The sequence below is a fragment of the Rhinopithecus roxellana genome, chromosome 11, assembly GCF_007565055.1.
Source record: "Rhinopithecus roxellana isolate Shanxi Qingling chromosome 11, ASM756505v1, whole genome shotgun sequence".
Classification (NCBI taxonomy): Eukaryota; Metazoa; Chordata; class Mammalia; order Primates; family Cercopithecidae; genus Rhinopithecus; species Rhinopithecus roxellana.
In genome coordinates this window covers 72,875,437-72,888,916 of record NC_044559.1, presented here as the reverse complement: position 1 = coordinate 72,888,916, position 13,480 = coordinate 72,875,437, and the positions used below count along the sequence as shown (strand labels likewise).

The following is a 13,480-nucleotide window of genomic DNA, read 5'->3' as shown; positions in this document are numbered from 1 at the left end:
TGATCTGAATGAATATGTTCCCCGAAGTCATGTGTTGAAAACTGAATCCTCAATGCAACAGTGTTGGGAGGTGGGACTTTTTGGAAGTGTTTAGGTCATGAGGGCTCTGCCCTCATTAATGGATTAATGCCACCAAAAAAGGACTTGCAGGAGTAGGTTTGCTTTCTCTTGCACATCTGCTGCCTGCCACGTGAGGACACAGCAGCAACGCACCATCTTGGAACTGAGAGTGGAACCATACCTGCTGGTGCCTTGATCTTGGACTCCAGAACCATAAGAAATAAATTTCTGTTCTTTATAAATTTCCCAGTCTGTGGTATTCTGTTATAGTGGCACAAAATGGACTAAGACACAAGGAATAGAGGGAAATGTCCTTAGTCTCATAAAGAGCATCTACGAAAAACCTAAAGCTAACATACTTAATGCTGAAATATTGAATGTTTTTCCTCTAAGACTGGAAACAAGGCAAGAACATTCATGTTAACTATTTATTTATTTATTTTTTTGAAATGGAGTTTTGCTCTTGTTGCCCAGGCTGGAGTGCAACTACACAATCTCAGCTCACTGCTCCACCTCCCGGGTTCAAGCGACTCTCCAGCCTTGCCTCCTGAGTAGCTGGGATTATGGGCATGCACCACCATGCCTGGTTAATTTTATATTTTAGTAGAGATGGGCTCTCACCATGTTGGCCAGGCTGGTCTCAACTCCTGACCTCAGGTGATCCACCCGCCTCAGCTTCCCAAAGTGCTGGGATTACAGGTGTGAGCACCGCGCCTGGCTCATTTTCACTATTCTTATTTAACAGAGACTGGAAGTCCTAGTCACTACAATAAGGCATGAGAAAGAAATTAAATGCATATAGATTGAAAAGAAAGAAAACTATCTATTTGCAGATTTGCAGACAGCATGACTGTCTAATAGAAAACCCCATGGAATCCACAAAAAACTTCTGCAACTATTCAGGAAGGTCACAGGGTATAACCAGATCAACACATAAAAATCAACTGCATTTCTATATACTCAATGAACAAGTGGAAACCAATAAATTAGATTTTAAACTGCTGAAGAGAAAATTAAATACTTAGTAAGCATGAGCGGACAGGTGATAATAAAAAAATTAAATACTTAAGTATGAATTGGACAAAATATGTACAGGATTGGTGATAAAAATTGTAAAACACTGATAGAGCATTGGAGAAACATGCCACGTTCATGGACTGAAAGACTGAACCTAGTAAAGATGTCAATTAGGAACTTGTATTTGAATACTCATGGCAGCTTTACTCATAATACCCCCAAATTGGAAACTACCCAAATGTCCTTCAAAGTTTGAATGGCTAAAAAAATTAAAACCGAGGCCAGGTGCGGTGGCTCACGCCTATAATCCCAGCACTTTGGGAGGCCAAGGTGGGCGGATCACGAGGTCAGGAGATCGAGACCATCCTGGCTAACACGGTGAAACCCCGTCACCACTAAAAATACAAAACATTCTCTGGGCGTGGTGGCAGGCGCCTGTAGTCCCAGCTACTCAGGAGGCTGAGGCAGGAGAATGGCGTGAACCCGGAAGGCGGAGCTTGCAGTGAGCCGAGATCACGCCACTGCACTCCAACCTGGGCAACAGAGCGAGATTCCATCTCAAAAAAAAAAAAAAAATTAAAACCATGGTACATTCACGCCATGGAATACTACTCTGCAATAAGAATGAGTGAACTACTGGTACACAGAACAACTTGAATGAATCTCAAAGAAGTTATGCTAAGGGAAAAAAGCCAATCTCCAAAGGATACATACTGCATGATTCTATTTATGTAACAATCGTTAAATAACAATTATAGAGCTGGAGAGCATATTGGTGAAGCCAAGGATGAGGGACCTGGGATAAGTGCAACTATAAAAGAGGTAACACAAGAGATGGCTGGGTGTGGTGGCTCATGCCTGTAATCCCAGCACTCAGGAGATTGAGACTATCCTGGCTAACATGGTGAAACCTCAACTCTACTAAAAACACAAAAAATTAGCCAGGCGTGGTGGTGGGCGCCTGTAGTCCCAGCTACTCGGGAGGCTGAGGCAGGAGAATGGTGTGAACCCGGGAGGCAGAGCTTGCAGTGAGCCAAGATCATGCCACTACACTCCAGCCTGGGCGACAGAGCAAGACTCTGTCTCAGAAAAAAAAAAAAAAGGTAACACAAGAGAGTTTTATGGTGATGGTAAAATTGAGTATCTTGATTTTGGTGGTGGTTACACACTACAATGTGACAAAACTGCATAAACACACACATAACAATATGTAAAACTGACTGAAATCTGAATCCATGGATTGTACTAATGGTAATTCCTTGGTTTTGATACTGTACTGTGGTCGTGTGAGATGCTGACATGGGGCGGGGTGTTGTTGGGATGCAGGAGACATCCCAGTACATTTCTTTGCCACCTCCTGTGAATCTATAGTTATTTTTAAATGAAAAGAGATGGGGAGAGGGAGAGAGAGAGGAGAGGAGGGGAAGGGGAAAAGGGGAGACAAGTGAGGAAAGAAAGGGACGGAGGAAAGGGAGGGAAAAAAGAAAAGGAATTAGGGTGGGGATTGAAGGTGGGACAAGATGAGCCATCAGAGCTTCCGCCAGATAACTCTGTATCCAAATCTCTCTGGATTCTGTTCCCCGGCTCCTCTAGTAAGCTTCTGGGCTCACATCTTAACAGTACCCAATCCCCCCAGGCACTTTGGCCAGAACCTCTTTCCTCTCCCTCAGTTCCCCAACCACACACACACCTCTCCAAACTATCAGCAATTCTGTCAATTCTATCTACTAAGTACTAAGTATTTCAAATCCAACCTCACTGGCCAGCTTTAGTTATTTCATGTCTTCATCATCCCTTACTATAGCCTAATTCCCTCCAGCCTGGCCCTTCCTAACATATAGCTAATTATGTCACTCCTCTTCCTAAAACTGTTCAATAGCTCCTCCCTGTCAAGTTTAAGCTCTTTAGCACAGAATGCTAGGTCCTTAGTGATCTAACTCCTACCTGTTGTTCCAGCTTCATCTAACTTCACAGCCATAAACACCTGTGTTGCAGCCCCAATTAAATATTAGTAATCCTCAAAAGGCCTCAGCTTACTCCTGCTTCAGTGCCTTTGTACATGCTATTCTCTGTGCCTGAAACAGTCTTCACTTGCTCATTCCTTTGCCTAAAAACTTTTAATCTTTGAGACTCTGATCAAACCTCAGATTCGTTCTGAAACACTCCCTGGACTGCCCCCGCAACCCCACCATACAGAGTAAACTGCTTTCATCTGTGTGATCTTATGGTCCCTTGCCATACCCCAATCACGGTATTTATGAATTTTACTGTAGCTAATTTTTTTTTTTTTTTTTTTTTTTTTTTGAGACAGAGTCTCGCTCTGTCGCCCAGGCTGGAGTGCAGTGGTACGATCTGGGCTCACTTCAACCTCCGCCTCCCGGGTTCAAGCAATACTCCTGCCTCAGTCTCCCAAGTAGCTGGGACGACAAGCGCGTGCCACCACACCCAGCTCATTTTTTTTGTATTTTCAGTAGAGATGGGGTTTTACCATGTTGGCCAGGATGGTCTTGAACTCCAGACCTCGTGATCGGCCCACTCTGGCCTCCTAAAGTTGGGATTAGAGGCGTGAGCCACCGTGCCAGGCCTACTGTAGCTATTTTTTACATATCTATCTTTCCACTAGACTATGAGCTACTTGAGGGCAAGTATCACAATTTTTGCACCTTTATGTCCTAACAGCCTAGTAGTTCAATAAACAGTCATTTATTATAAAAAGAACTGAATCTATGTTCTACGGAAATTGGGAATTTTCATCAGTTTTGTTCACAATATATTCCAAGTGCCCAGAACCACGCTTGGCACATAAATATTGTTGAATGAACAAATGAATTAACAAGTAAGGTCTTACCTGGTGAGAAGGCTGGGATCCCAATCTGTAAGATGTCTCTTTAGAGTGCGGGATAGCTCCCACAACAATCCGGGGGTAGGGGAAAGGGGGAGACTGTTGGCCCAAGACAGCAGAACCTTGAGCACGAAAAAGCCGATCTCTTAGCTGCTGAACTGGTGGCTATAAGTTTTAATGAGGAACAGTTGTGTCAAGAAATTAACACAATCAAGGCCCCCGGTAGCAGTCAAATTTCAGCTGACCCCCTATACCAAGCTTGTCCAACCTGTCTTATTTTGTTGTTGTTGTTCTGTTTTGTTTTGTTTTAGGTTTTTAGCAGCCTGAAGTCATGGTTTTTGGTTTCTGACTCTAGTGATAAGTGGAAAACAGGGATGAGGAAGGGGCTTTACTGGCCCAACCAGAAACAGAAACTAAGCACCCACGACTGTATTCTGACCCTTGGACACCCCTGCTCTATACTCTAGACCCCTTAGAAATGACTCAGGGTTCCCGAATCCCTACCAAACACTTGCATGCCTCCCTCCTTGCTATTCTTTCTGCTTAGAATGCTCTATATCTGCTGGTAAGCTACTTCTCTTTGAAGGTCCAGCTCAGCTGTTTTAACCATTGGGAAGCCTTCCTTGACTTCTCCAGGCAAAAATCAGTCCCTTCCCTGGACTCCCACAGTGCTCAGTATAAGCTTCTGTTATGGCGCTATAAGTCATCAATATCTGATCTTCCCCCAGTAGATTGTGAGGTGCTTAAGGGATTCCATCTTATCTATCCTAGAAGCTTCAGCATTAGCATAGTGTCTGGAACACAGAAGTGCTCAATGTTAGATGACTGAATGAAAAGGTTTGCTCTCTCCACATGGCCCCACTTACCTGAGCACAGTCACTGGGTAGAAAGCTCATGGCAGTGGCCAGGCTGCCCTGGGCTGCCAGGAGGTTGGCATACTGAGTGACTCTATAGGTTGTGGCAGGGCCTGGGCTCACCCCATGAGGACCCCACAGTAGCTCCAAGCTCCTGTTAAGAACCATCACCTTCTCCATCAGGTCCTGTAAAGACAAGGATGAGGGTGGTAAGCCTTCATTGAAGCATATCCTGCTCTCTAAGTCCAGGTAGCTCATTCAGGGATCTCCTGCTATGGATAGAGATGAGGGCACCTGGCCACACCTAGGTGAAGGCAGCAGATGATGACATGTAAGAACCGTGACAGAGAAGGGTCACTTGGCCTCACCTCCCAAGCTGTTAGGATTGGATTTAACTGGACCCATGTGGTCTTAGATTCTGGTACATCTCTACCTCTTCCTTTTGCTTTTTTACCCTTTCTGCTTATACGTCACCAACCACAGACTCTGTTATACTAACTGTTTCATGTGCGACTTTTATCTCTCCATGAGTCTGTGACCCCCACTTTTTGTGGTCACTTACAGAACACCTGGCAGTTTAGATCCACAGAATTTTCTACAGTAGCTAACAGAAGGGCCAAGTCACAATTACTCAAATACTGAATACATCTGTAAAATCAAACCTGAAATAGGAAAAAAATTATAAAGACTAACACTGAAGCAGCTGCTGCTTAGTCTCCTCTGAGGGCACAGGAGAAGATCCCAGACATTCAGGACCCTTGCTCCTCCCTAACACCGTGGTTCCAGCCTGTCCCAGAGGATCCACCTCTGCTAGCTCTGCACATCTCCACCACTAGCCTCCTAAGGGCCTGGTATGGAGTGGCCAGTACCCTGAAGAGAAGGGGTACCTGCAGAGCCATGGGGGACAAAGCCTGGTGGCATTTTGCCCAGCACTCCACCAGCCGCTCCACACTCCCTGAGCACACATAACAGAGTCTGGCTTCAGAGGTTAGTGTCCTGCCGCCCTCCTGTTCCATGCGAGTTCCCAGCATGTCTGCAGAGAGAGGGAAATTTCATTAATGGCAGAGCTGGCCTGTGTGCCTCTCCTTCTCCTGTTTGGAAACAGGGAGAGGACCATGAGCCTGGGACAAGTAGCTGCAGTGGCTTTAAGACAACACTGAGACTCATCTTGCTGTACAGAGAAGGGGAAAGTTCTCACATCATGGTGTGACAAGACAAAGTAAACCAGGACAACAAAGGATCCCCTCTGAAAGTAGGGGCATGCGCTGTGGTCCCTGCCTCCTGGCTGAGCCAGATTCTAGCCCTGACAACACTGCCTGGCCTCCCAGAGCTCAGCTGCTCCTCCACCTCCCTCCTGCATGCATCCTTTGACTCCATGCTGGAGTCACACCACTTCATCCTGAAGCCTGGGACCACACCTACCACAGAGCTCAGGGAATTTCTCTGTGCTTGAGTATGTCAGTAGCAAAGCCAGTGCCTCTCTCCAGTTCTTCAGGCTACAGGTACACACCACATCCTTCCAATTCTTTTGCACAACACAGGCTAGAAGCTGTAATAGGCAGAGAGGGAAAGAGGCCATCAAGCACCCATCCAGCATAGACAGCAGGAGTCCTGCACAGACCTCCTGTTAGAGCACTGAGTAGGGGCGAGGGTGAGGTGGGGGTGGTAGAGTAGAGAGAGGCAGGCAGATACTCAAACACGGGTCCCAAGGTGTGGGTATCCACCTCACAAGGTCCAAGTAATCCCCTCCCTTCCTCTCCTGCACAATGGGCAGTTACCGAGGAGATTTTCGTTTTCTTCATGGCCAAGTAGCGCTCCTGTGTTTGCTTCAGCAGATCTGCACCCCCGGCCTGGGCCAGGATAATGGCATCAGCAAAGCGCTCCTCCTTCAGACACAGCTCCACAGCCGGACCCAGTTCCCCAAGCAGGAGAGCCTGGCTTAGGAGTCCATCAACATCTGCAGGCAGAAGCATCCCCTCTGCATTAGTTGCTCTCAAACCCTAGCTTCCTGCCACCTGCAGGGCCCACAGCACACTCTCTATATCTCTATATCACTCAGCATGCTTGGCTCCAAACTAAACCCTCAAGCTTCATTCCTTGGCAATAAAATGTATTTTGGTGCCCAGGTCTAAAGACAGGGCCCAAGACAAGGGAGGGAACTGATGCGGCAGTAGCACAGTGTGAAGTGTGCTTGATCACAGTGCGCAGGGCCACAGTCCTTTCAGCAAGGATAGAAGAAAATCTGTTGGTAGAAGGCCTTCCATAGGAAGGACCTATCCATGAAAATCTACAGCCAGAGAGAGCTCTAACTGGTAGGCGACTCACTCAGCATTTGAGATGGTAGGAGGAAGACATGAGGCAGGGGACAAGAAGGGACTCTCTCAAGTCCAAAACCTCCGGGCCCACCTAGTCCTAAGCAGAGACTCTCTCCCTCAGGGTCAGGGTACCTTTTGTGATGGGGATCTCCCAAGGGGTCATATTCTGAGGTAGCAGCTCATCAAAGAAGGCTGAGGAAGCAGAGGCTTCCTCTGTGGTGTGTTTGGAGGCCTGTATGAGGAAGGACAGAGGTGACTACTTAGGGATGAACCCAGAAGACAGACAGAGAGCTGGCTTAGTAGCTCTGAGAGTTCTACTATTTGGTCATTAACGGGTAAAACTAAAAATATAGCCAGATAAGGTTTGGGAAAGGCCATAGTTCACGGTTAAGACACAGCTCTCCACTTCCAGCCCAAAAGCTTAGGGACTCTGTGTCTCACTCTGGTTCTAAGAGAGTGAGGAGTCTGAAGACTTGTACAAATGCTAAGCACTTACAGAGAGCAATGAAAAGGGCCAGGCAGGGAAAGACACTCAAAAGGCAGGTTTCCTGTGTTACCCTAGGTCAGGCTGACTGGGCTCCTACCACACCTGACTGCAGAAGGCCTGCTGTCTGTCACTGTTGAGGTCATTTCCTTTGGGCTGAGGACCCTCACCTAGCCCCACGTCACTCTTCAACCATATGGCCACCTGCATGGAGAGACCTATGAAAACTGCCCTTTCCAGTGAAAGATCAAATAAGCATTATCCTCTTTTCCTGCCACCATACCCCCAACCAGACTCTCTAAGATCCCTGATCTATTTTTTCTGAGAAAAAAACAAACTCCAGGATGTAAAATGCTCACATATGCAATAAGGCCAGGAAGAGGTATTCTGAGATGGTTTAGTCTGGCAACATTCTCTTCTTCTCTTCAACAAGTACATGTTTCTGATGTGAAAAGCAGCTTACCTTCTTCTGAAGCTCATCTTTACTGTATCCTAAAAGCTTTAGGAATTTCATTCTGGAGTCTTGCTCTAAGGTCACCTAAGAAACCATAGAACACAGAAAAGATTCCATTAAATGAATACAAATGACGCTCTTCCTACATGAAGCTGGGCATCTGTGCCAGTATACCTCCAAATACAGTTCTTTGTACTACTAGAAGTGCCCTCAGCAGTCCAATGCCATCTTTCCTTTTTCCCCCCGGATCTAACTTACTGATGGGCTATGGGCAGCGTTAACATAGCCCCCTGCCCCTTGCGCATGAGAATTTGACCTTTCATTGTCTTCCTAGCGCTATTACCCTGGTAGTCTGGTGAGAGTAAAATATCAGCTGTTCCTAGGCAATATGCCTGTTATTGGTAACTTGCATCTGGACTAGAACTATGTAATCTAGAAATAATTAATGTGGACAACATGCTATGCATTTCCCTGATTGCAGTGGCTCCTGTAACTGGACAGATTCCTTGCAGGGACTCTGGAAGCTATGCTTTTAGAATTGGTACAAGAGATGTTGGCTCTTGTGGGCAAGAAGCTTCTAAGTCAGGGCAACTTACGTACCTGCCTGATGTATATTTTCACTCCTTGCACCTGAGCTGTCTCTCGGGGGCTGAAGAAGAGAACTCTGAATTACTGCATGACTGCTGAAAGGACTCCCACAGAAGACATCTGCCTGATGCTACCCTGCTGCAGTCCCCATCCCATATCCTTCCAAGGAGACTGCTGCCAAGTGTAGCCTGCAGTAGTCTTGTGAGTCTAAATATTTCTTTGAGAAGACCTCTGGTAGAAGTTGCACGGATAGGCCGGGCTCGGTGGCTCAAGCCTGTAATCCCAGCACTTTGGGAGGCCAAGACGGGCAGATCACGAAGTCAGGAGATCGACACCATCCTGGCTAACATGGTGAAACCCCGTCTCTACTAAAAAATACAAAAAACTAGCCGGGCGAGGTGGCGGGCGCCTGTGGTCCCAGCTACTCCGGAGGCTGAGGCAGGAGAATGGCGTAAACCCGGGAGGCGGAGCTTGCAGTGAACTGAGATCAGGCCACTGCACTCCAGCCCGGGCGACAGAGCAAGACTCCGACTCAAAAAAAAAAAAAAAAAAAAAAAAAAGAAGTTGCACGGATAAAGTAAACCAAGTCAGCTTCCCATTCAATGTCCCAAATACCAAGGAGCAAGCCTTTCTGAAGCCCCCGTAATCTTGGTTAGCTATCCCAGGCCCTTAATTTATTCCACACAGAACCATGATTTCTAACCATACCTTTCTTATAGTCTCTCTGGGCACCCTTCTCCTTCCATGCCCTTCCTTGGAAATGTTCACCACACCCAACCAGGAACCATCAGGATGGACAGCTCTTGGGTAGCTTTTAAACCAGAATGCATGGCCAGGAGCAGTGGCTCACACCTATAATCCCAGCACTTTGGGAGGCTGAGGTGGGTGGATCACCTGAGTTAAGGAGTTCGAGACTACCTGGCCAACATGGTGAAACCCCGTCTCTACTAAAAATACAAAAATTAGCAGGGCATTGTGGCAGGTGCCTGTAATCCCAGCTATTTGGGAGGCTGAGGCAGGAGAATTGCTTGAACCCAGGAGGCAGAGGTTGCAGTAAGCCAAGATCGTACCATTGCACTCCAGCCTGAATGATAAGAGTGAAACTCTGTCTCAAAAAAACAAAAACAAAAACACCCAGAATGCCTTGTCTTATAGGTCCCTCTGTCCTATAGGTACCACTCTCTCCTTTGTTTAGCAGAATAAAGGCTGAACTCCTGACCACTCCCTCTCTTTCCCATCTCACCATTCCTGGAACTTATATCCTGCTTACGATAAAAGACTTATTCTTTTCTTCCCACATCATTCTCTAGCTTCACTATATAGTCAAGATCTTTCTCAAATACTCTTTCTCTTTCCTAACTTCCTGATGTCCACCTTCATACAGTTCTGCTATGCCTAAAGCTCAAATTTCAAGTCCCTCTCAGATGCCCTGGTACAAGCCCAATCCTTTTTGCTTTCTTCTATACAATTCCAAAAATTTGCACAATCATCCCACTGACTGACCAGTCAGTTACTTCCGTTTCTTCCTTCAGATCTCTCACTCGCTCATTTCCTTTGATAGGTATAGTGCTCTTCCTGGTGTCGTAGGAAACTTTAAATTAAATGAGAACTGGAACTGAACCCACACCTCCAGCGTAGAGTGGCACCTGAACCCTAGGACCCACTCCAGGGACTTGCCTTGGGTTACTTGAAACCAACTCAAAGCCTTCTTATGACAACATGTCCTTCTAACTAATCTTCCTTTTTCTTCTTTTTCTCTTTCTTCCCTTTTTTCTTCCTTCCCATTACCTTACCTGCCCTTTGGCATGATACCATGAAAGTCTTTGCCTTGGCTCTGATAAAGTACCTAGGACATCAGCAATAGTAGCAACAAAGGAAAACATCTCGTGTATTCCCCATCTTTCCTAGCCACTTCCCAAATGGCTTTTGAGCCTCCGGTAAAGAGTGAAGGTTTTGTGTCCCAATGGTAGGTACAGTGTGAGGAAAAAACTAATGGGAGTTAAGGCCTCTGTAATCAGTGTGCTTGTGCCTCTCCTGCAGTTGACACAGGTTGGAGTTCCAGGCTTTGGGGAGACACTTCTGAGCAGCTAGTCTTCAGGCTTCCTACCTTCAGGAACTGCCACAGCATCTTCTCACTTTGCAGTAAAGCTTGCTGGCTCTTGTTCTGACAGTAATTCAGTAGATTTCCTGATCGCAGGGCCTCCTGCAGCTCAGTTGATCGCATCAGGAATTCAGATTCTGTGGTGACTTGACTGATGAAGACTAGGCGGGGGCAAGGCTGTGGCACCAGCCTTGTGCTGGGGAGGCCAAAAGTAACCAGCTTTCCTCCAAACTGGTGAGGAAAAGCAAGAAGGGTAAAGGTTATACCTTCAAGCCAAAAAGTAACACTAAGTCAGGTTCACAGAGAAGGCTATCTAATGGCTGACCCTAGGCTAGAAAATCAATAAAATAAGAGAGTTCCTGGCGGGGGTAGAATAGGATCAGTAATTTAATATTGAATGTGTCTCCCTACCAAAACCACTTCTGTACTCTTAGGACCACCTGCTTCAAACTTCACCACACAGTACTCACCTTCTGCTAACCTGTCCTGGTACCACCATTATCCCAGTCACCTGGCCTAATTACCTCAGCATTAGCAAAATCTTCATACCCCCTACACCCAAGCAACGACAAGGTCTTACCTCTTCTTGTTCACTGTCTTTCATGCAAGTGCCCTCCATCCTATTCCCAGTGCTAGTACACCCAGATTACTAAAAGCCTTCTGTTCTTTTCCCTCCTCTAATTAAGCCTTAGACTATCCCCTATTGCTTGTACCACCCTGCTGCTTCAGGAGCTTGTGTGGTTTCACAAGGCCACAGGAAAGAGCTTAAGCTCCCTTGCCTGCAGTGCACAAACCTCTGCAAAATCAGGGCCAGACCTATCTTTCCCAGCATCTCTCTCCCTGCTTGTTTATTACAATTGCTCCACATCCCTAAAATGCCTGATGCGTTCCTGCTTCTGTGCCTTTACCCACAACATCCCCACCTAGAGTATCCTTCTCACCAAATTATATGCCTTATATAAAGCATCTGGCACAAACAGGACCTAAACCATGTGGAGAACAATCCAGACTTGCCAGGCCATACCCCAGACAATACAATCAGAAACTCTGGGGGTGGGACTAGGCATCAGTAATTTTTGAATTATTCAAGTTATTCCAATGTGTATCCAAGGTTGACAACTTTTTTTTTTTTTTTGAGATGGAGTTTCGCTCTTGATGCCTAGGCTGGAGTGCAATGGTGCAATCTCGGCTCACCGCAACCTCCGCCTCCCGGATTCACTCGACTCTCCTGCCTCAGCCTCCCAAGCAGCTGGGATTATAGGCATGTGCCACCACGTCCGGCTACTTTTGTATTTTTAGTAGAGACGGGGTTTCTCCATGTTGGTCAGGCTGGTCTCAAACTCCCAACCTCAGGTGATCCACCCGCCTCAGCCTCCTAAAGTGCTGGGATTACAAGAGTAAGCCACGGCGCCTGGTCGATAACTTTTTTTTTTTTTTTAACTTTTACTTTGGGTTAAAAAAAAAATTTCAATCCAATGCAGTAAATGTGCATGTTTCTTACATGGTAAACTTGTGTCATGGGGGTTTGTTGTACAGATTATCTGGGGTTGTTAACTATTGCTTTACTCCCTAACTATTCACCATTTCTTTTCCCAATATCCACCTCCTAATGAACTCCCCCAGTCAGAATTCTTACTTACCTTGACTTCTGCAGCACAAAATCTACACCACAGATTAGTGCTAAGCAAAACCATTTTAACTTTTGATTTGTATAGTACTTGCTCGTTTTACAAAGTGTGTACATATATTCTTATTTGTGGTTCATGTTAATTTTCTGGGCAGGCATCACTAGCCCTGTTTTACCGATAAGAACAGTTAAGTCCTGAGAGGTTAAATGAATTGTTCAAGGTTACCTAGCTAATAAATGACAGAGCTATGATAAGAATTCAGGCCTCTTGACCTCAGAATTCTTTACCTCGCCACTTCTTTTTCTTTTTAAGCTCACAGCCTATTGAATGTGTTAGTCTTGCCTCCCCAATAAAACTGTTGGCTTTGAAAACAAGAACTTCTACTTTTATACATCTGTTTTCAATTCAAACCTAATATTTAAACACTGTCCCAAGTGCTTCAGGGCCTTGCCATTCAAAGTGCTAGTCCTCAGACCAGCTGCAAGGGCATCAACTGGGAGCTTACTGAAAAATCACAATCTTGGGCCTTACTCCCGACTCAATGAACCAGTTTCTGAATTTTAATAAGATCCCCAAGTGATGTGGATGCACATTAAGAGTTTGTGAAGCACCGCTTTGGGGATATAAAAATCAGCAAGACATAGTCGCTATCCTTAAGGAGTCTATTACTTAGTAGGGTAATATACATATATGTATATAAATAACTTTAGTATAGTTAGGATGTATCATTACCAAAGTATAAGTCTGTGGGATTATAGAGAGAGGTTAATTTTGACTTGGGTTACAGACATGCATCAAGGAGGAGACAGTATTTAAGAGAGAGGCCTTGAAAGGCTGTGGTAGCATTCAATGGGCCCAGGAGAGAAGCTGAAGGTTAGGATACAAGCAGAGGCAGGAAGAGTTGAGGAGTTATTTACAAAACAGAAAGGAATCATATGTAACTGGAGCATAGAGAACATACGAGAATGAGATGGAAATGGAAAGGTAAGTGGAGCCCTGTGCACATTTAGCCTTGTCTATAAAGCAATGGGAGGCTCAAAGGTTTTGAACAGACAAATGACAGAATAAAATCTGTTTTTTCTTTCCTTCTTTGTAGTTCCTTACTACCAGTCCAGATATGTAAGGGTTAGAGAAAAC

At 45.7% G+C, this 13,480-nt stretch overlaps 1 protein-coding gene across 4 annotated transcripts in view; it reads right to left on the bottom strand.

The window, feature by feature from the left end:
* SEC31B (SEC31 homolog B, COPII coat complex component) overlaps positions 1–13,480 on the bottom strand; it is a 35,322-nt gene that overhangs the window by 5,770 nt on the left and 16,072 nt on the right. For all 4 annotated transcript variants that reach the window (XM_030941447.1, XM_030941449.1, XM_030941448.1 and 1 more), the window contains 9 exons: positions 10,722–10,946; positions 8,036–8,110; positions 7,678–7,776; positions 7,221–7,320; positions 6,552–6,730; positions 6,196–6,322; positions 5,661–5,806; positions 4,786–4,959; positions 3,926–4,084 (listed from right to left, as the gene is read on the bottom strand). In XM_030941447.1, the coding sequence (XP_030797307.1) occupies positions 3,926–4,084; positions 4,786–4,959; positions 5,661–5,806; positions 6,196–6,322; positions 6,552–6,730; positions 7,221–7,320; positions 7,678–7,776; positions 8,036–8,110; positions 10,722–10,946 (1,284 nt within the window). The remainder of the gene's footprint in view (positions 1–3,925; positions 4,085–4,785; positions 4,960–5,660; positions 5,807–6,195; positions 6,323–6,551; positions 6,731–7,220; positions 7,321–7,677; positions 7,777–8,035; positions 8,111–10,721; positions 10,947–13,480) is intronic.